Raw genomic sequence first — 22797 nt, forward strand, 5'->3', positions numbered from 1 at the left:
AGGAAGAAAGAAGTTCACTCAGGGCAAGATTAGCTGTTGAACAAGCCCGTGCTGGTGGGAGCAATGCAGAAATGGAGAGACTGGAGAGTTTCCTTTCCTCCTGTTGCTTTTTCTGCCCTCAGGCACCCTGGAGGCTTCAAAGGCACCGTCCCCTCAGCCATGGCCATCCCCACAGAGCATCTCAGCACCAGGGCTGGGAGAACTTTCTCCTGGACCACGTTCACCCCCCCGCCCCCCCAGCAGGCTTCTAAAGAAGGTGGTGCAAAAACCATTCTTGCCACCTCCGAAAAACCCTTCAAATCAGCGGTAAAATTGCAATGGAGGCTTCAGAGCCATCTCAGCTTTGTACCTCTCTAATAGCTTTAAACACTGGTTGCGAGCGTTGAAAAACTCAAATTTAATTTGTTTTCAAGCCACAGAGGCACTGGACTAATAAGAAGCAGAGTGCTGGCTGCTCATAAAGCTGTTTTAGTGCTCATAACCACTTAATGTGCCAGCAGCAGCAGATGCTTCCCAGATTCTCCCTGGGGTGCAGTATCCAGGTTGGTGCTGGGATCCATTTACAGAGCACAGGTAAGAGCAGCATCTTAGGGGTAAAATGACTTATTCTCATTTGGAGATAAGTCAGAAAGGAGGAGAAGAAGACAAGTCTTCATTTCCAAAGCTGTCCTGCAGTGCTTAGAAGGGGTGCAAGACTCGAGAATAAAACAGATCCAAGAGCATCTCAAGCACAGCAGAGAAATGAGCCCAAAAAAGGCTCAGAAAAGCAACCAGAAATGCCCTCCAGCCTCCACAGTGACAGTGGTTTGTACAATCTTTTGGGCTTTCTTTTGCATGGAGGGCAAGTATTGGGTAATGTTGCATTTTTACTGCTTTGTAACACTCTTTTTTAAAATGACTAGGTTTTCTTATAGTTAAAACTTTTAATAGGCTTTACTTGTAAAACAGCAAGGGGTTTTTTTAATAGTTTTTGTTTGAGCCTCAATGGCTCTTTCGAGTTTATCTTTTGATGAACTCGGGATTTTTGGGCAGTCAGGAACTTTTTGTGGAGTGCCTGGTTTGTTGCAAGTAGTGAGTATTTGTGGCTCCGTTGGTGCAGTTAGAACGACCCTTTTACACTCATTACCTGCATTTTGCTGCTGCAAAGGCCACCCCCTGCAGTGCCAGACTGCCCCATCCAGCAGGTTTGATGTGCCTGAAGGGAGTGCCAGGAGCATTTCCAGGCAGCACCTGGCTCCAGGTGAGCCCACCCACCACTGCTGGCAGCCCCAGAGGCAAAGGCACTCCCTTGGGATGCCCCTGTGGGCAGCTCCCATGGGCTGACAGCCTGGAGAACAAGTGGGGATTGGTAAGGAAAACAATTTGGCAGCACAGGCAGTGCATTAAGTCATGAATGACACCCAGACACAGAGGGCAAAGCACTGCTAAACTTTAACCCTGCTGCAAAATACAATGGCTGAGCAGCAGTTGTCAGCTGATTTAATACCTCAAACCATCCTGACAGCTCTGTGGGGCCTGGGTCACTTCTGCATCACTTTTCCCCAGCTGCTTTCGTGCTCTCACACAGATCTGCTTTGAAGGAACAAGTTCAGCCCAGGAAAGCTTTGTTCCTCAAGAGCAGGAAAAAAAAAGTGTTTTCTGGAATTTTGCAGGATTTTCTAGAAAAAGGAGTGAGAATCATGGAATCATACAAGAGTTTGAGGTTGTAGGGGACCTTTTAAAGCTCATCCAGTCCAACCTCCCCAGCAATGAGCAGGGACACCTTCCACTATCCCAAATTGCTCCAAGCTCCATCCAGCCTGGCTTTGGACACTTCCAAGGATCCAGGGGCAGCCACAGCTGCTCTGGGCACCCTGTGCCAGGGCCTGCCCACCCTCCCAGGGAGGAATTCCTCCCAATATCCCACCCATCCCTGCCCTCTGGCAGTGGGAGCCATTCCCTGTGTCCTGTGCCTCCATCCCTTGCCCAAAGTCCCTCTGAAGCTCTTTTGGAGCTCCTTTAGGCCCTGGAAGGGGATTGAAAGTGTCAAATGCCACTTCACTGCCATGAAAAAGAAACATTAAATTGACACCTTTAAAGCCAAAGGTTGGTGAGGTAAGAGCCAGACCAAGCCTGTTTTTAATTCATTTCATCATATCCATCATTCAGGGCTTTTAGTACAATCAAAAAAAAAAAAAAAAAGCCCAGAGGAATACCAAATATTACAAAAAAACAGCACACAGTGGCAAATCCCAGACCCATCCAGAAAACTGAATAAGGAACTTGGTTTGAAAGGAACCACTAAATGCAAACATTTGGGTTCATATCACCCAAGAAGTGGTGACAGCTCAGCGTGTGGGTTGTTGAATTAAGAGCATTATCCTACACCCAAACCAGCACTTGGGAGGGGGTTGAAATCCCAAGAAATCCATTGAATCAGCTCTGCCCACATTCCAGAAGTGGGGAGAGGAAAGGCAAAGCACCTCTGACTGCTGTGCTGCCTGAATTATGCTATCAATGCATCAATTATGCCATCAAGAGGCATCCAGGCTGCCATGTCACACTGCTGAATTACAACCCCCTTTTCCCAGCACACATTCATCTCCCAAGGATGGAGTGCTGGCACAGAATCCCAAGGGAAATACCCCTCATTAGCTCCTCTGACCCCTCTGAACCAGCTCTGCTCTGCCTGGAAATGAGATTGAGAGCCCTGACTGCACATCCCCCACTGAGGAAGGGGCTTCTGCAAGGATCTACAACAGAGCCAGGGCCAGAAAAGAGCTCCCAGCTCCTTCTCCTGCCAGTTCCCCACAGTGCAGCTCATTTTGGGCTGCTCTGGCAGCAGCTCTGAGATGGAACCAGGAAAGGAGGCGAGGGGCAAAATGAGATCAAGGGCAAAATATAAAGAAAAAAAAACCCTCAAACACCTGGAGATTAGCATGTCATAGAACCAAAGAATGGACTGGGAGGGAAGAGACCTTGCTGGTGTCACCACTGAGGAATTCTGAATCCCTGGGATCATCCTTCTCCCTGGTACCTGAGGCTTCCTGACAGCACCAAGCAGTGCCTGTGGCTTTGGAGGTGAGTTGTGTGGCTCTGGGGCTGATGCCACCAGGAATCACAGCTAATTTGGGGGTTGCAGGGTGTTCTCTGCAGCTTGAGCTTCAAACCCAGGCTCTGGATAATATTCCAAGTGGCCCCTGAGCAGGGCTGAGCTTTTTATAGGTGATTAATTGGTTCCTACAGCAGCTCCTTACAGAATTTCTAATCCTAATTTCTAATCTGGGCACCCCACCCTCACAGCCAAGAATTCCTTCCCAAAATCCCATCTATTTCCTCTGGCAGTGGAAGCCATTCCCTGTGTCCTGTTCCTCCATCCCTTGTCCCAAGTCCTTCTCCAGCTCTCTTGAAGCCCCTTTAAACATTGCTCTGTAATTAAGAACTCTTGCAAATCTGAAACTTGTGAAAGTAAATACCACACTCACACCAATTAATTAATTATTCCCACCGAAGACAATTAAAGCCCTGAAGCATAACAAGAGGCTCCCTCCAGCTGCACTGAGTAACTAAAAGACAACTCTGAGCAGAATTTGTCTTCAACTCCAAAGAAATTAATTTTCCAGCTATTCCCTTGTTCAGCCCTGTGGGCTCATCCCAGTGAAACTGGTACAAAAATGCCAAAATAAAAGCAGAGGTTGCTTTAAATTTTTTTTGGCTGCCATTTCAGCCCAGGCTGAGCAGAAGGATTCCTTTTATTTGATTTTCTCAGTTTCCTTTTATACAACACACCAAGCCACATCCCAGTATATTTGGTTTAATATATTTGCAGAGGGCAGACTGGCCCCATCCCTAAATCCTCCCATCACAAGACCCAAAATAAAGTTTGAAGTAGTGGCAACCCCAGTTTTCAACAGCTGCTGTTGGTGAAAATTAACTGTAACCTCAGAACCACTTTTCTTTCCAATGAATTCCCACATTCCACAACCATAAGCTGTCCAACTCAAAGAAAGCAGGAAAAGCAATTTTTTACTTATGCACCTGTGGCCAGTTCATCACAAAATAAACAAAAACAATCAGCAAACAAAAAACATCTTTAAGCAACAACAGCCAAAATGTAATGATCTTGAATTCATTTCTAGTCCCAAGCAGGTAAGCTCTGCCTGAGTCCTACAAAAGACTCAGGGCAGCTGAACAAAATCCTAAATAAAAAAATACAATATATGGAAGGAGGTCCCTGTGACCACCTGCAATTCTCCATTTCTCAGAGGGAGTGTGCTCAGGAATACTTGTAATTCCCCTTTATCTCTCCAAGAAGTCCATGTGTCCACCCAAAGCAATCTCACCAGAAAACATCTTCTTTTTTCCAGTCAAGATACTTGTCAAATTTTATCTATTAAACTGAAAGGTTTCTTCAGGCAAGTTGATGGACATCAGTTAATTACCATCAAGAAGAACAGACAAATATTGGATCAGATTGGATCCAACCACTGCACTGCTTTATTTCCTTGCCCTTCATCCTCCCTTCCTCTTCCCCAGGCTGTGTCTTATGTTTTTCCAGAGTCCTCTTTCTCTGGGTTGGGTTGGAAGGGACCTTCAAGATCACCCAGTGCCACCCCTGCCATGGCAGGGACACCTTCCCTTATCCCAGGCTGCTCCAAATCCCATCCAGCCTGGCCTTGGGCACTGCCAGGAAAAAGGAGTGAGAATCATGGAACCATACAAGAGTTTGAGGTTATAGGGGACCTTTTAAAGCTCATCCAGTCCAACCTCCCCAGCAATGAGCAGAGACACCTTCCACTATCCCAAATTGCTCCAAGCCCCATCCAGCCTGGCTTTGGACACTTCCAAGGATCCAGGGGCAGCCACAGCTGCTCTGGGCACCCTGTGCCAGGGCTGCCCACCCTCACAGAGAACAATTCCCTCCCAAAATCCCATCTGGATTCAGGGCCAGACGGCCACAAGGCAGGAGGGAGCAGGAAGGAGCGCAGAGCACAGCAGGCTGATCTCCTGCTCCTCCCAAAGCCCATCCCTGAGCCCAGCACAGCCAGGATGTGGGGCAGCACGACCCCGACTCTGACCCAGCTGGCAAATCCTGAGCGCTCACATTTTGCTCCACAAAGTGCTGCCCCATGAAAACACAGCCTCATTTATCCCACGGGATGGCCCAGAGGGCAAAGACACATCTGGTGACAGAAGCCACTGAATGAGCTAATGTGCCAAAGGCTTTCTGCCCCAGCTCTGGTGGCAACCCAGTGACCTGAAGGCCTAGAATAAAAAAAAAAAATAATTAGAGCAAGGCAAAACTGGAGTGCCTCTCTCTTTCAAGGGGAAAATTGATAAAATCAGGGTCTTCCCCAGCTTCCACAGGCACAGCTGACATCAACAGAGACTGCCTGATACAGTGGACATGTCAGATTTACCAGCATGAGGTTAGGGCTTGTCTTCCCAGAAACAAGGGTGCACTTGTCCCTGTAGCTGCCAGACAAGAGGATGCTTTGTGCAAGTCAAAGAAATCATGTATTTTTCTAATACTTGACATATGGAAGGGATTTACCTTATTTTTTCCCTAAGACAGATTTAAATGGGTTCAGTGCACTGCCAGAGGGAAATCAAATGAAGCCACAAGGCCCAGCAGCAGCTGAGTGTCCAAAGCCAGCATCCCTCTGGGGAGGAGGCAGAAGCTTGGCTTATTTATTCATTACTGTTTTTTAAATCTCAAGGGTGAAGCGTTGGGGAAAGAAAATAAACAATCAGCCATCCTGGGAGTAAATTTAAATGCTGGAGTTGGCTCTTCACACAAAAACTTTGATATTTCAAGCCCAGCACATGACAGACATTGGTCCATCATTGGTTCCACTTTGCCTTGTGCTGTTTATCCCTCCCTTCTGGCTGGAGAAGCAGGAATCCCTGATGGCAGCAGCAAAACAATTTGGTCAGACTTGAGCACGCAGCTACTCAATCCTGCAAACACACAGAGAGTAACTCTGCATCGACTCAAGGGGAAAAAAAAAAAAAAAAAGAAAAAAGCAGAGAAATGAGAGATCCTCTCCAGATACTGCTCAGCTACACCCCCACTTCTGATACAACTTGAGGCTCGCGAGCGTTTTGGGGAAGGAAAAGACCCAGACAAGGAGGCACAGCCACAGAGGGGTGGTTTGCCCAGGATGTGGGGTGGTTTGAGCGCTGACAACCCAGGCGTGGCGAGCAAAGCCTCCAGCGAGGCACCGCAGGATTTGGCTCTGAATTACATCTGAATTACAGGAACCAGGTCTGTTTTTTCCAGGAAGGCACGTCAGAAAACGTCAAACGCGAAGGGGCAGCGGCGAGCGAGAAGGGAAGAGTTTTGTGGTGAAAGGAGCGGTCTGGGGGAGCGAAGGGCCCACACCACCAACACCAAACACGCCCATCTCTCCCCCCAGGCATCATCAGATGGGGAAGGGATTCCTCCCTGGGAGCGTGCAAGGCCCTGATTGCCCAGAGAAGCTGTGGCTGCCCCTGGATCCATGGAAGTGTCCAAGGCCAGGTTGGATGGGGATTGGAGCAAGCTGGGACAGTGGAAGGCTGGAATTACCTCATCCTTGAGGTCTCTTCCCACCCAAACCATTCTGTGATTGCAGTCAAGAGAAGGGTTGGTTTCTGCTGAAAGGGACTGGGGTCTCTTTCCCCTCCTTTTGCTAAGCATCCAGCTTATTGATCCCACTGGAATTTGGTTGGGAATCTGAGTCCAGCAAGGACACTCTGGCATGAAGGGGATGTTAAAGTCTCCAGACTTCTGCTGTTCACATCACCCTCAAATCAAGAGCTTGGTGCCCCCCCAGCAGCCTCAGACACCCCCAGCTGATGGGCAGGGAGGAAAGAGCTGCTCTCCTTGGAGCGAGGGCCATCTTTGGCACAGGCAGCAGGACCTGAACAACCACCCAAACTCTGCTTGTTGGTCAGTGCTGATGCTTATTGTCACCCCAAAAGTCAACCTTGACTTCACGGCCGGCTTCAGGAGAGCTCACAAGGAAGTTCATTCAGTTTCTAGGAGTCACAGGCTGCAAGTGCACACTTCAAACAAAGCCTTAATTGTTTCTTTTTTTTTTTTTTTTGTTCCATAATTCTCCCTGGAAAAGGGCCTCAATTGACTTCACTGAAGTCAATTGACTCTCAAGTGCTCGCTGACATCATCTGCAAATAAGTATCTGCCAAATAAAGGCTCAGAACTGCACACCAAGAGGAAATTATGGGTCCAGACCAGTTCACCAGCTTTGCTTTTAACACCTCACAAAGGCAAAAAAAAAAAAAAATTAGAATAATTGTCAAGGTTGAGATGAGTACAAAGAGTAATTAAAACCTCCAGCTGTGGACAAGCACATTTCCAGCTGCTGGTTATACCCTTGAAATCCCACTCTGGAGCTTGGCCACAGTTCTTCTGGGAACAACCTGGAGAAAAAGCCTAAATCTGCAACCAAACACTCCTAAATCTTTTCCCAGAGAAACACATGAGACAGTAAACAAAAATCACAGATCAGCTTCACAGCCAACGAAGAAGAGTCATCACAGTTTTCAGCTTTGCTAATCAATTTTGTTAATAAGACCTGTCAGCAGTGCAGAGGTTCCCAATTCCTAAAACCACAAGCATTCCTGGAACCCAAGCACTTTGGATCCCCACCCAGACCTCACAGGCAGTAACAACCAACTGGCAGATGTCTGAAATGTCTTGTGACCAATGCCAGGAAAGCCACACCTCACTTATTTCAAGTTGTTCCCTGCCCTGCTGACCATTATTTCAGAGAGGGGCATTTGGCAAGGGCCTGGAAGAACAGGACAGGGGAGAATGGCTTTAAACTGCCAGAGGGCAGGGATGGATGGGATATTGGGAAGGAATTGTTCCCTGGGAGGGTGGGCAGGCCCTGGCACAGGGTGCCCAGAGAAGCTGTGGCTGCCCCTGGATCCCTGAGGTGCCCAAGGCCAGGCTGGATGGGGCTTGGAGGAACGTGGGCTAGTGGAAGGTGGAATTAAGTGGTCTTTAAGGTCCTTCCCAACCCAACTCATTCTATGATCTACTCCCAGACTGGTTCCTTCCCCATCTTCCACCTTTTCCTCTGCACACCTTTCTCAGGAATCATCACCACAAACTAACCCTGCTCTCTATTCCTTCAATTTCATTCATTTACTCCCACTGGGGCCAGGTTTTCTTCTTACCTAGTTAATTTTCGTGGTCATTTTGGAGCCGCAAGCATCCTTGAGGCACTTCCACAAAGCCTACTTTTATGAGAGACAGAAAAAATATCTTCAACTTGGATAGGAAAAAAAGAAAGGATGGTAAAAAGCCTTTTCCATTGGCCCCTGCACTCTCCCAGTGCATCCAGCCACCCAGTGAGGACAGCCTGCAAAGTTGTTCTCCAGCATTTTCTTCTCTGTCACAGCCCAACTGTCCTTGGATCTATTCCAGGACACCTAGGAATTCATGAGAGAGGCTGGAAAAACAGAGTTGGTGAAGTAGGAGACTGGCAAATTCAACCCCAAATGTAAAGTAAATCACTGGAGTCCAACTCAAGGGCAGCAAGGTCACATTCACTTCCCTCTGGGTGAGGAAAATCAAGCCTCATCTGGGAAAGGGCCACGATTTTTCACTGTTCTTTTAAGATCAGAGAGAGAACTTCTGACATCGAGACTCCCACAAGTCAAACTTCCATGATGTCTGTGGCATTTCACATTTCTCATTTTCTCTCCTAAAAAATTCACACTCATGGCTCCACACATAGGGAAAGACTAAATGTCTGAGTAAAGACAGACACAATTAATTAACCTGGGATTAAGAGGATCACAGGTTCCCATTGCCTCTTTGGAAAAGGGAGTTATCTAATTCGATTGTAAAAGTCCAACTAAAACAACAACCACACAGCTGAGAGGAAGAACATTTGTTTAGGAAAACAAGCAGAAAAAACACCTCAATTTTTTCCCCTTCTTGGAGGGAATTCAGAAAATATTGTACCTTGATGCTGTACAAACAATCTCCAGCAGTAGCTGTAAGATTGTTTCGCTCACAAGCCCAAAATCTGGCACCATAGCAGCTGCTGTGCAGAAAATTAACTGTATCCCAGTCAAAACCAGTACAGGGGACTCACAGGGAGAGAGCCTGGAAAGGCTTTCCCATATGGGTTAAACCAGGAGTTGATTGAGCATATTCAAACCAGTCAAGATTTTGTGAGAGTGGCTGCACCTTAGAGTGGAGGAGCATTGCTGTACCCAGGTGTCCAGGGGGAAGAAATCCCTGTAAAAACACATGGCTGGCTCTAAGGGCCCCAAAATCCCTCCATGCCCCCTTTTCTTCCCCCTTTCCCCAGCTGCAGCTGAGTTCAGTGCTGGCTGTTCAGAGCCCAAAGCCACGTTTTGCAGATGCTCTGCAGGAAAAAAAAAAAACCTTTTGACACCTCTAAAGCTGTACAAATCCCAGGGCACGTAATCACCCAGTCTGAGCCCATAATCCCAGCCCAAGCCCCACAGTCAATGGGTTTTGCAGACTCTCCCCCCACAGGCATTCTGCCCATATCAGGACTACACCAGAAATTCAGCATCAGTCAAACATCCTCACCCTGACAACGTTTAGGGTGCACCACAAGATTAGGCTCTAACCCTGTGGCTTTCCTGGGGTTTCCAGGACTTGGGATTTCCCATCCTTCAAAGCAGCTTTGCTGGAATAGGGAACCTTTTTGACACAGGCTGGTTCATCCCAACTTTTCCAGGAGGGTGTGGAAATCAAAGAGAAGCAAGCTCCTGGCAGGTTAATCCCAGTTCCTGAGGCTGGAACACCTCTCTGCTCCTTGCCAGTCCTCCACAGGATCCTGCCTTGTCTAAGAGAGGTAGCAAAATATGCTATTCCCAGTTAAAACCAGTAACACTCTGCCAAGTCTGCTCTGAAGGCACAACACAAAGCAAATGCAATTCCTGCCTGGCTCTGCTGTCACATGGATCTCAAACAGCTCCCCTGAACAATCATCCACCTCACAGCCTCCCTGTAAAGTGAAGGGCTCCAAAGGTGAATTTTACAAGATGTTTAAGTGATGTGTAAAACCCTAAACACAGCCTGGTTTTGCTTTAATTTCCAAGCATCATGGGGGAAAAAAAATAGAATCACAGAATCAGAAGAGTTTGGGTTGAAAAGGACCTTTAAAGATCATCTAGCCCAGACCCCTGTAATGAGGGGGGCACCCTCAGGAACAATCAGGAAAAAAACACGTTGATATTTAATGGAATGACTGGATTTCCCTGCATTTAGCCCATCAAGCCAACATGATTGGACACATCCATTCATGGGGATTCAGCTCTGAATCACTGGTCACATCCAATGCTTCAGTGCCCAGCCTCAAATCAAACAACCTTGAAAGAGCCTCTTTCCCCCAAAAGCTCCTGTGCCTTCAGGCCTGCGGTCTGAAACCCTCACAAATTGAAAAACACACGGAAAAGGGCAAATGAACCCATCCTCTAATAGCAGATTTCAGCAAAGCAAGCAATTTCTGTGACCAGTGACCTCTGGCCGTTTGGGAATCAGCCCTGACAAAGTCCCAGCTCCAAAGCCTGTGGCTTAGATCATCTGTTCAGGTCATTTCACAGCTCTGGCCAAGCGGGAATTACAAGAGCATTTCACCAGAGAGTGAATTAATACACCCAGCCCAGACACAGCACTGCAATTCATTATGCTGATGGACCACAGCTCCTCGTTTATCTCTGCACAAAAGGACCCCAAAAAGCCATCAGAATCCTCAGCTGGAGGTCATGTGATGCATTTAACCAAATGGACTATCTGGAATCACACACATTTCACTTGAAGGGCATAAATCCTGACAGGGACTGCCCAATTCACAGGAAGGGGTTGATAAATCATTTCTAGATCTGCAGCTACACGAGCAGCAGCAGATAAAGGCAGGGAAGAGGCTTTATTGGGTATTTCCCCTCACACATCCTCACAGTTCAGACAACTTGCAATTAAGAAGAGGATTAGGAGATTTGGGATGGAAAGAAAGACCATGTTTGAGAGCTCAGCCCAGCCAGTCAATAAAAGTGGCTTCTTCTTTTTACTGGCTAGATTAAACAATTATCATTGCTTTTTCCTTTGGGAGGAAATTTTTGTCCCCTTTGCCACCCAGGATGATTTCCAGGGTGGGATATTTGCTGTGTACAAACAACAGGGGTTTGGAAGCAATTTAAAAAAAATTGCTTCCATGCACTGACTTCATAATATCCTTGGTTGAATATGTGATGAACAAGCTGTGGTTAGATCAGAAATTCCTTCCTCACACCAGCTACAGAGATTATAATCATCTGAATCTCAGCAAGACCATTTCTCCTCCTTCACATGTCTTTCATTTAAAAAAACGTTTTAAAAAAAGTGAAAGGGGATCTTGCCATTAAAGCGGAGGGCCCACAATAGAAAAAAGGAATTTTGCAAATGTTCAAAATTTTAAAAGGAGATCAGAGTACATTGGTTGTGTGCCTTCAGCACCTCTCTTCATTCTCAAAGGTCAGAGAAAAGCAAAGGATAATGACAATTCCAGCAAGCTGCCTCTCAGTCCTAGAACTCAGGTGTCCAATTAAAATTCTCGTTTTCATGTAATTTTTAAACGTGGAGTAGGAAGCTTGGTGTACATACATTTGAAGGAAAAAGAGAGGAATCATTAAAATTCTGGCTGTTGAGGTGCAGCACAATTCAGACAACAAACATTCACAGGCATCAGCTGAAGATGTCATGGAGGCAAGGCTGGGCCGTGACCCAAATTTGGATGAAAGCCTCTTATTCTGGGGAGTTTGATGTTTTAACAAGAAAGCAAATAACACAGCCTGCAGCTCATTTTAGGCTTTCTTCTCCTACCCCTGCTGCTGTCTCCATCTCTCTTTTACCAAAGTGGAAGTCGAGGCCTCACAAAGACTGGACATATTTTTAAGCCCGGATCAGCTACCTTTAAACACAATGGATTCCTTTCCAGCACTAGCAAAGTCCAGTGGAAATTCCAAGCAGACTTGGAAAGCTGCCACTGATATTTTCTGGTAACGCAAGCAGAGGTAGATTTCGCTGAAAAATTCACGGCAACTTTTCTGTAAATTTTTAGCTAAGAATTGCAGTGTCCTGCTGGCTTGAAGTGGTCACCCAGACCAAGCTGAAAGCAGAGGGAAAACGGCACCGACACTCCTACTTCGCAAAAGGAAATTTGCTTTAGGCTGCACAAACTCAAGGCGTGACTTTCCAAGTCACAGGGGAGCTCCCGGCCAAGCTGCACCACCAACAATGGCTGCAATTCACAACCAGGAGCCTTTCTGGCACGGGATCTGCCACACAGCCCTGTTTGCTCCTTCACAGCTGCTTTTCCAAGAGAAAAAGCACTCCAGAGCCAAGAAGATCCCTGGCTATAGGCTTAAAAACAGAACAGAGGAGCCAAGGGATAGGAGAGCAAAATTAAGCATTCAGAAGGCAGCCAAAGGGTCCCCTGGGAACACTTACAGATGAAACGAGATTTAAAGAAGGAAAAAAAAACACCCCAAATTTAACTTGTAAGCACACTTTTAAAAAACAATCCCAGGCAACATGGGAGTACAGGAGAACAGTAAAACAATATCCTTACCCAGATGATGTAACAGGGTGGTTTTGACAGCGGTATTTTCACACTTCTCCTATCAACACATCACAAGACCTCATGTCACAGCCCAGAACAAGAGGGGAGGTTGCCTGGATTCCCTCTGCCAGAGCTCTTGCAATCTATATTTATCCAGGGGAGGGAAGAGTCACCTCCAACAGCTTTCCCATTCACCTCCAGCTTGCTCTCACCTTCTGTTGCCTTTCATCAAACGCCAGAATGGTTTGGGTTGGAAGGGACCTTAAAGATCATCCAGTGCCACCCCTGCCATGGGCAGGGGCACCTTCCACCATCCCAGGCTGCTCCAAGGCCCGTCCAGCCTGGCCTTGGGCACTTCAGGGATCCAGGGGCAGCCACAGCTGCTCTGGGCACCCTTTTCCCCTACCTACAAGCTCACTGTCACACGCAAGAACAGAATGATAAAGGTTGGAAAAGACCTCCAAGATCACCAAGTCCCTTGTGGGACCAAATACCACCATGCCCACTGAAACCACACCACGAAGGCAGAGATGCTGCAGAAACACAGGACCTACATATCCAGCCAAGGGTGCTGCAAGCACCAGCAGGACACAGAGCTAGGAGTAAAAAACCACAAGGAAAGTATTCCCTTTTAAAGAGATTTGGGCACATTCAATCCCCTAGAGACCCATGACCAACCCCACTGTGCCCATCTCTACATCAGCCATATGGGGAGGACCTCCTGCCATGGTCAACTGTCGGAGTCCAGCACATCCCTCTGGCTGCCCTGGCTGTCTGAGACCCTGGCAGGGGGCTCAGAGACCTTGGCACAAAGTAAAAAACACCTGTGGCTTCCATTTTAGCCTGTGGGAAAAACTGCCAACTCTGTGTGAGGAGTTACAAGCCACAAGGGTTTGAGCAGTGTGGTAGTTGAATTAAGACAGGGTGAAAAAGTAGAATTTTGGGGCTTTTAGAATGGGGTTCAGGGGTACAAGAGGGAGGGATTTGGGCGTGTCCTGACCTTCTCCTTCTCCTCCATGTCTTGGTGTGATGGTGACACTTTTCTATTGGTTTAAGGTAGAGACACACTGTCCAACATAAATAATAGATATTGGCACGTTATTGTAAACATAGCACATTCAGTTTTTGGTATAAAAGGTAAATACCACCTCAGAGGACGGACAGAATGCCATGGCCAACCTGCTGGACAGAGCTCAGCAGGTCAGAGAAAGAATGTTCTAGAGAAGGGAAAATAAACAACCTTGAGAAGCCGACCCTGCGCATTCAGGCTCCTCCTTTGGCTGCGTGGGCTGGGAGAACAAGGACTTTTACAATCCTGGGGTCATTCCCCAGAGTCAACAACTCCCATCAAACATCCAAGCCAATAAATAAGGGAAAAACCCAACCAACATTTCAACCAAGAGCCACAAGCCAGCCATGAGAGGGACGAGGTGGCAGCCAGCTGCTGTCACCTGCTCACCTTGGTGGTGTCATCATGTGACCGCTGGTACCGTTTCCAGCGGCAGCCGTAGATCCCGGTCAGACAGGACAGACATAGCTGGGGCTCGTAGTACTGCAGGGGTTGGTGTTTAACCATGCTCCTTCCAGCCCCTCCAGAGCCAGCTACCACAAATCCATCAGCTCCTGGGAACGCCCTGAGGCAAAGCAGAGAAAACAACAGCAACAACAACAACAAAAAAAAGGAAGTTAAAATCCCGAGCGATATTTCAATACATTAACAAGCAATTTAATAATTAAGCGTGTCCTCTGGCTACTGAGAGGAGGGATGAGAATCAGATCTGTTCCCAGCCCTGCCAACATCTCCCACTCGTTACTCAGCAAGACCAAAAGTTTAATTAGTTTGCAAGTTTTGTTTCCTCCTGCTGCTTCTCCCACGCCACCAAAAGCAAGGAGCTACAGGTAGGGAAAGCCACGTGAGGACAAAAGCAGGAGGATGATGATCTGCAGCCCAGGTGATTGGGTTCTTACACATGACTGAAGTGTAAAGAGACAGAGCTGCTGCAAGAACCACCTGGAAATCGATTCAGAGACCACCACAAAGCTGAAGCTGAGCCGAGCTAAAGCAGTTTAATGTCAGCATCCCATGGAGCCTGCAAAACAGTCCCAGATGAGGAATAAACACTTCCATGCCTCCTGCAGAAGGGGCATCACAGAATCTGGGACTATCCTGAGCTGGAAAGGATCCAGCAAGGACCAAACTTCTGGCCCTGCAGAGGACAACCCCAAGAATATGGGATACAGCGTGTGCATACAGAAAATATATAACATAGGCATTACCCTCTCCCTTTATAAACCTCTCAAGCGCTCACGGGGATGCAGAGCTGGATGCTGGATGCTTGATCCCCCACCACAGGTTTCCCACAGCTTCCTGCAGCACAGGTGTGCACCCACAGCCCCACACACTGCTGCTGTGTGCACCACAGTGGAGTCTGACAGCAGCTGAGCTTGCACAGTGCTTGCCCACCTTTCCTGAGAGTGCAGGGCTGTAAATCCCACCCTCTCCAGGGGAAACGCTTTGCTTCCTTACATGTGGGATTCCCAGGGCTCAGGTCTTGGGCAAAGCTGTGACAGCTGAGCAGCAACATCCTCACTGGCACCAGCAAAGCGTGGCTGGGCTTAGGGAGGTAAACCGGCCGCCTAAAAGCTTTTCCTTGACACATCCCATGGGAGGAAGCCTCCAAAAGCAGGGCTGAGCGTATTTTTCACCCCAGCTGATGCGCCAGGGGATGCTGCAGGCAGTGCAGACACCGTGCTGGAGTCTGGAAATGTCAGCAGGGACACAGACAGCTCACCCCCCCCAGCCCCCGTGTGTCTGTGTCCGTTCACGCTCCATGCTGACAGCCCAGGACAGCCTTGCCCTGACACTTTAATCAGGACTCAGCATCCCAGAGGTTGCTGTGGCTCCAGACCCAGCAGCCTGTCACCACGCTGTCCCCACAGCCCTGTGCCATCCTCTCCCCCAGACACAGAGGCAGCTTTGTGCTTGCAGCAGAGCTCCCCGCGCTGCTCGGGCTGCTGACACCAGGTGGGCACGACCCACACATCCATGTGTGGCCAGCCCAGCTCCCCACGTGGCTCTGCTCGTCCCCTGTGGGGGTGACAAGCAGGACAGAGGCACGGGGGACAGCTGTTTGGTGCTCACGTCCCCCCCTCCATGCTGCTGTGCCACCTCTGTGCCCTCATGTCGAGGTCACCTCCCTGCCCGCGTTTCGCCTCTCCTCTTGCCATTTATAAAGCTCAGCATTAGTCACTGCTCATGGTGCCTCCCCCATCTTCAGCTTCAGGAGCATCCCCAGGAAACGAGCCTCCCCCTCTGCCTTCCCACCACGGGCACAAAACCTGTCACAGTGGGACAGAGACGCGGAGGAGGTGCAAAGCTGGATGTTATTTAAAGGCCTTGGGCTAAACCACCCTCTCTGCCCTGAAGATTCCAAGCGTGGCGTGATGTACAAGATGCTGAGGGCTCTGTGCAAGATGTAAAAATCGTCCACAGCCCATTAACAACTCCCCAGCCAAACCCCTTATTCCCACCCTGAAAATTGAGAAGGCTGCAGTTGTTCCAAGTAATCCTGTACTAATTCTTCTCCAAAGGACAGCATCTCTCCTGGTTTCCACCTCTTCCTGCTTTAGTCATGCAAGGCAGGAGGGCAGCTCCATCCACAAAAGCTTTCACTGGCTATTTCATTTCACCACTTGCAGGAATTGTGTCGATTTGATAGGAGAGAAATCCTTCCCTGTGAGGGAGGCCAGGCCCTGGCACAGGTTGCCCAGAGGAGCTGTGGCTGTCCCTGGACAGCCACATCTGTCTTGCCCAAGGGGAAAGACAGATGAAAAGGCTCTGTAAGACACCAAAGTGAAGCTCCCACCCTGGTTCTTCTCACTGCAAAGGCAGGCACTGTGGGAGCCCAGAATTCCAGGCTGCTCTCCACAAAATCTCAAGAAAAGCACAAGGACAATTAAAAAAAAATCTAAGACGAGTTTTAAAAAATCCACTCCTAGATACAGTGTAATTGCATGAAGCACAACCAACAAGCCTAAAATCGCTCCCTCTTCTCCATAAGCATCACAACCAGACCCACAAAAGCCCAAAACAGGTGGGAAAGGACAAAACCCAGCACCCACCCTGCCCTCCACACACACAGGGACACCTGAGCAGTAACAGGAGCTCCGGGGAGAGAAACCACACTGATAGCATCTGCCCAGAGAGAGCCTGGCTTGGCCAAGAGCATGGGCTCAATACTTACTGCTCCTGCTTCCAGAAACGGAGTCAGGGGAGCAGCAGAAAGTCTGCAGCACCCCCCAGTCACTGTTCCCATGACATCTCCAGCTGTCGAGGTGCAGAAAGCAGCCTATGAATGATTCAGCCCACTGCTGGTTAGCATTACATACAGAAATGAAAACAGGAAGCAAGACAACAGGCATTAATTATTCAAATCCAGCAACGTGCACCAGGAGGGAGGGGACAGGGAAAGAAATAAAACAGAAAACACAAACCCACTCATGCTCTCAACCTTGACTTTCAAGATGCATCACCTGCCAATGGCTATGAGCTGCTCAGAGCTGAAAAACCAGCTCACTTGTCCAAAAAGGGGGAGCAGGGTAGATTCCATCTAGAAATACAATGGGAGCATTTTCCAGAGGCTCCAGGATGCCTAATTAGCACACACTGCACTTCTGAGATACTGAAGTGGAGGTATTGGTTACACATTATTCCTTTCCAAACAGCTTTGGAGGAAAAAAAAAAAAAAAAAAAAAAAAAGAGGAAGGGAGAATTGGAGTTGCAAATTTTAAAGTGAAGCTCTCTGTGGAGATCTGGCCTAAAATTTTTTGATTTTTGTCTCTCTGAGTTAACTGCTCCATCCCTGTAGTCTCAGGGCAATATTCAGAAACCTGGACTGGAGAGGGAAGGCAGCAATCAAGACCAATCACTAAAGCATCTCAGTGCCCTCATTTTAGTGAGGAGAAGAGCAACAGCACAAGTCCTGAAGTGCTCTGAGTAAACAGTGGGGATGAAGCTCCACAGGAGCAGGTTTAACAACCTTTCCCAAGGCTTGCTGCACTCCAAGCCCTCTCCTTTGATCCCCCTTCAAGGAGACTGAGGGGAGACCTCACCGCCAGGTACAACTTCCCCATGGGGGAAGAGGAGGGGCAGGCACTGATCTCTGCTCTCTGGGACAGTGACAGGACCCAGGGAAGGGCTGGAGCTGTGCCAGGGCAGGTTTGGGTTGGAGCTCAGGGAAAGGTTCTTCTCCCAGAGCTGCTGGGCACTGCCCAGGCTCCCCAGGGAATGAGCACAGCCCTGAGGCTGCCAGAGCTCCAGGAGCTCCCAGGGAGGAATTGTTGGGCTGTCTGTGCAGGGCCAGGGATGGGAATTGATGATCTCTGTGGGTCCCTTCCAGCTCAGGATATTCTGTGGTTTTTAAAAGCCAAGCAGCTTTACTGCCCTCCCGGCCACACCACGGACTGCTCAGGACGGTTTGGATCAGCACATCCAAAAGAAAACCCAAAACACGGCCAGGGAGGCTTCGATGGAGGCTTACACATAATGAAATCATGGAATCATTAAGGCTGGAGAAGCCCTCTAAGATCATGGAGCCCAGCCATCAACCCAGCACTGCCAGGTCCACGCCAGCCCACGGAATCCTGAAGTCTCAGGAGACGTCGGAGCAGAAACAAGCATTTGGAAAGAGGCAGACACACGTTTTTCTCCACCAACCCCACCACCACCCATGCAGATGTGGTCTCCTACAGGATCTCCACCTGCCAAGGCACGGCTGGGAAGACCCATCCAATGGAAAACCTCAGCCTTCCACAAGGTTCCAGAGAGGCAAAACTGCAGGGAGAACGAGGGGAAGAAGCACGTGCTCCCCCCATACCTGGAAATGCAGTGGGACACTCAAAACCAAAGCAAGCCCTGAGCACACAGGCTCCCATCTCCCAAAATTCAGGCCCCAAGGAAACTGACCCCACTTGCAATAAAAACAAACATAATAAACAGCATTTGAAGTTAATTTTTTAATGTTAACTCATTTTTAAAAAGAGCTTTGGCAGATTCTACTGATTTCCATATTAAAAGAAGTGGGTTTCCTCTTGTTGGTGACTCCTGGGATCACTGTTTATCAAGGATCTCTGTAAATTCAACATCTCTATCTCTTCTAAAACTTGCATCAATCTAATTATGCTTAAAACCTTGTTAATCAAATAATTTCCTATGCCAATTAGGTGAGAACATGCCTGATAATCAATTAGCCCTATTGATATGCTTGTAAGGCTGCTTGTCAGTAGTTTCCTTAATTATACTGGAAAATCTCGATTTTCCTTGAATACTTTCTAAAAAATTAAGCTGTTCCAGAGCAAACTCTACAGTTCTGTGCACAAAAAAAAAAAAAAAAAAACCAAAAAAAAAAAAAAAAAAAAAAAAACCAAAACAAAACAAAAAAAAAAAAAAAAAAAAAAAAGAAAAAAAAAAAAGGGAAAAATAGAAGAGAAATCTCTATGGCCCAGCCAGGGCTGAAATCATTATCTAAATTCTTGGGATTTGCATGCACTCTCCATTGGTTTTCATACACTTTTTTTTTATTAATACACTGAACTCATCCAAGCCAAAGTAATGCAATTTCATTTTCCCCGACGTGGAAAATGGAAATGGAAGAGGGTCAATATCCCCATCTGTTTAATAACAAGCTATTACTGAGGGCTGTTTGCTCTGGCCACTCCCACGGGAGGAAATCGAGATGCACACACACACACACACACTGAGCACCATTTTCCACATTTTGCTGGCACAAACCCAAAGCATCTCAGCTTGCAAGAGCCAAGATTTCATTTCAAGGCAGGAATGGGACACCCCAAAGCCAGGAAACAGCCTCAGGTGATTCATTTTGGGGGTGGAGGATGCCCAGGCAACGACCCAGCAGGGTTATTTTTCCCCACACATTTTTATTCCCCACTCTGGATATCAGGTTGGGTCAGAGGTCTCCCACCCACTTTTTCCAGGCTGAAAACATTCATTTTTACACTGATAATACTGCACAAACAAAAGCAGCAGGTATATCAAAACTCCAGTCAGCATCTATTTTTTTTTTCCCCCCTGGCAAACAGACAAAAAAGATGAACTGCAGGAAAGTTTCCTCTGCCATGTGCACATGGATATATGGAATATTTTGGATGAGAGCTGAGGCAGGAAAGCACAACAACCTTCTCCTTAAAAGCTGAGTGCTGCTGCCTCAATGACAGAAAATAAGAGTGGGGGGAAAAACAAATAAAAAAACTGAAAAAGAAAGGTCTACAGGCCATGTGCTGGTCTGGCAGAGCACTCAGAAGGGGAACATCCCAGTCTCCCTGAGATCCCAAAAATCCATGGCTACATGCCAAGCCAGGGAGAGCCTGCAGAGCCACTTGGATTCCCCAAAGTGGCACATCAGACATCCCCAAACAGACACATCCCAAATAGGATCTGGCTGACGTGGAGCCCCTGTGGGTCTGACCTGTTGTTTATTGTTCTTAAATGTTTCCTACAAAAAAAAAAAAAAATTTTTTTTACAGCTTTGAAACTAGGGCAGCGTGTAGTTTGGGGGGTTGTACACTTCCAGTTAATGAAAATTCAGACTTCAAAAGATAAATACTTCAAAGGGATTACAAAAGAAAAACTTAGACTTTAATCTCCCTAAATAAATAAGCACAGGACGGACTAACGCCCTCTGCAAGAGAACTTCTTAATATTTTCCACGGAGTGAGGCAGGAATGGGTGCCTGGAACTCTCAAAGGGTGGAAGAAGAGGAACAGGGCACCGGAAAAACCTGTATAAACTTCTGGCAGAGCAATAATTAAACACAATCTCTGCTTTCTGCACCAACCCTGCAGGTCAAGGTGTTGGCAGAGCTCTGAAAACACAAAATCTGCTGCAGATCCAGAAATATCAGGTGAGTCCACAAGCAGCACTCCAAGCAGCAAAGCACAGGTGGGACACGAGGAAAAACATGGGACACCCCTCTGCCAAAGAATTTCTGACAACCTGAGTATAAAAAGAGTTTCATCTTCTGGGGGCTGGTGGAGAGATGGGCAACAACTCGTGAATTTCTCATCTCTTTAATTTTAATAAGGCTCTTGGCTTTTAGAAGCAGCAAAGAGAAACGTGAAGCAGCCCAAAGCGCTTGAAATCACATTTTTTGGGAAAGCCAAACCTTTCCACCTCTGCAAGTCTATGTCAGGTGGAGTCCCCTTGGGACAGCATTCCAGAAACACTGAGAGCAGCACAAGAAGTTCAAGAGCTAAGAATCTAAAATAGCAGCTAAGGTGAGGTGAGACACCACCAGGAGCCTGACAGCGCCGTGGATCTTGGCAGGAGACAGGGCAGTGCAGGGAATCTGAGCCACAAACCCAAAGGGACAGGCAGGAAAGCACCAAACTGGGAGAAGAGGGATGGCCAGGCAGTGTCCCGAGGAAGAGACCCCATGTTCAGCCTCTGCTGTCTGAAGAGCCTCTGACAGAGAACGTCCTGTGATGTTGGTGTGGTCTGGGTGATGACACCACATCAGCAGGACTCAACAGGGACAGCCCAGGTGAGAAAAGGAAAGGAAAAGGGAAGAATGAGAAGAAAACCCAGAAAAGCACAGCTGGATGCTAAGCAAAACCCATGCACCAACAAGGAATGAAAAAGTGTTTAAAGAATTAAAGAGGTTACAGGACATTTTTCCTCTCCACAGACTCCAGGAGCTTTGCCACCCTCACCAAGCTGCAAACCACAAGTCTGCACCAAGCCTTTCCCATTACCAGCAGGTTTTTGCTGAGAAATTAAGTGGAAACAGAGCTGGGTTTGAACATGCACACCCTGACAAGCAGCTTCCTCTTCAGACAAGCATTCCTCCCTCTCCTGGTTTTGCCTCTCCAAACACAGCCCTGAAGAGTTGCCCACGGATGGTGCCAGCAGCTGGAGCAGGGGCCTGTCCCACACATTCCCTGCTGAAAACCTGGCTCCTGCCAGCAGGGAAAGAAAACTGCACCAACAACCCCAGGAAGGCTCATGTGAGAGGGAGCCAAGTGCCTCCACACCCACTGCAGGCACTGGAATGGAAACAGCAAGGGAGGGGGGGAAAAAAAAAGGAAAACAGAACCAGCAAGACTCATTTTCCAATCGATACCCTGCACATCTGCTGTGCAACTGCTACCCAGAGAATTAGGCATGAATGTTTCTGGCTTAATGAGAGGTGGAAAGTCCTGGTTAAATGGATTACAAGCTCTTTATTTCCTATGATTGATTCCTTCCATACGGCTGCAGGAGACATTACTCACGAAAAAAAAAAAAAAAAAAAAAAGGTTCTCAAGTAGCAGAGGAGCTAAATAAATAAAGAAGAAAAACTTGCTTTGCCTTCCTGAGCAACCTGGGACAGTGGAAGGTGTCCCTGTCCATGGCAGGGGGTGAAGCTGGGTGGGCTTTGAGGTCCATGAGGTAACTGATAAAGTCCAGGAGAGGTTCAAGAAGTAAAGTCAGCCTTTCATCACTTCCACTACAGCTTTGTGACTGCTTGAAAAACATGGAAACAAAAATGATATTGGGGGAAAAAAATGAGATGTATGCATCCCCCATCCCCTCCTCCACACCCCTGTGGCACAGAAGATACTTGATTTCTGCCAGAGGAAGGCTAACATCCACTTTATCCCTCTTCTATTCCAAGGAAGCAGAGGTTTGTCTCATGTTCCTAAAGCCTCCTTCCAGTTATTACTGAGGTTTTTTTTCCAGATCAGTCTCTGCTCAATGCAAGGAGACAGACAGGAGAGCTTCCCTGGCATGAGGGAAAGGAAAACTGCATCCAAGGAAACAAATGGGTAACAGGAGACAGGCTACAACCCCAACCCCATTCCAGAGTCACTCAGCTCCAGGTAAATGCCTGTCTTGACTGGGATTCCTGTATCCTGCCAAAAGCTGGTGCTGATCTTTAGGAAGACATGAATAAGGGCAATAAATCTTTCAGGAGAAAGGAATTTTCTCAGTTGACCTGGCAAGGAGTTGCATCAGTCTTAAATGCTCCTTGCTTTCCAAAAAGCATCTCCAAATGTGGGCTAAGGTCACCCTGACACAAGGAGGGTGAGGTCAGGAAGGGACCCAGCCCTGCAGCCACAGGGTCACTCCCAGAATTAGCAAAGGAGGCTCACAGGCATTTCCAGCTCCCGCTCTAACAAAAACAAGGCTCCATCTGCCAGTTACATCAGCTCCTAGCTTGTTTTC

The 22797-nt window shown here is 47.8% G+C and overlaps 1 protein-coding gene across 5 annotated transcripts in view; it reads right to left on the reverse strand.

Moving 5' to 3' along the window:
• Positions 1 to 22797, reverse strand: part of GDPD5 (glycerophosphodiester phosphodiesterase domain containing 5) — a 105725-nt gene that overhangs the window by 46936 nt on the left and 35992 nt on the right. For 4 of the 5 annotated variants that reach the window (XM_053935779.1, XM_053935777.1, XM_053935778.1 and 1 more), the window contains exon 2: positions 14032 to 14206. The exons of the other annotated variant lie outside the window; for it this stretch is intronic. In XM_053935779.1, the coding sequence (XP_053791754.1) occupies positions 14032 to 14148 (117 nt within the window). In that variant the 5' untranslated portion in view covers positions 14149 to 14206. The remainder of the gene's footprint in view (positions 1 to 14031; positions 14207 to 22797) is intronic. 5 annotated transcript variants of the gene reach the window in all.

Source organism: Vidua chalybeata, chromosome 2 (genome assembly GCF_026979565.1).
Source record: "Vidua chalybeata isolate OUT-0048 chromosome 2, bVidCha1 merged haplotype, whole genome shotgun sequence".
Classification (NCBI taxonomy): Eukaryota; Metazoa; Chordata; class Aves; order Passeriformes; family Viduidae; genus Vidua; species Vidua chalybeata.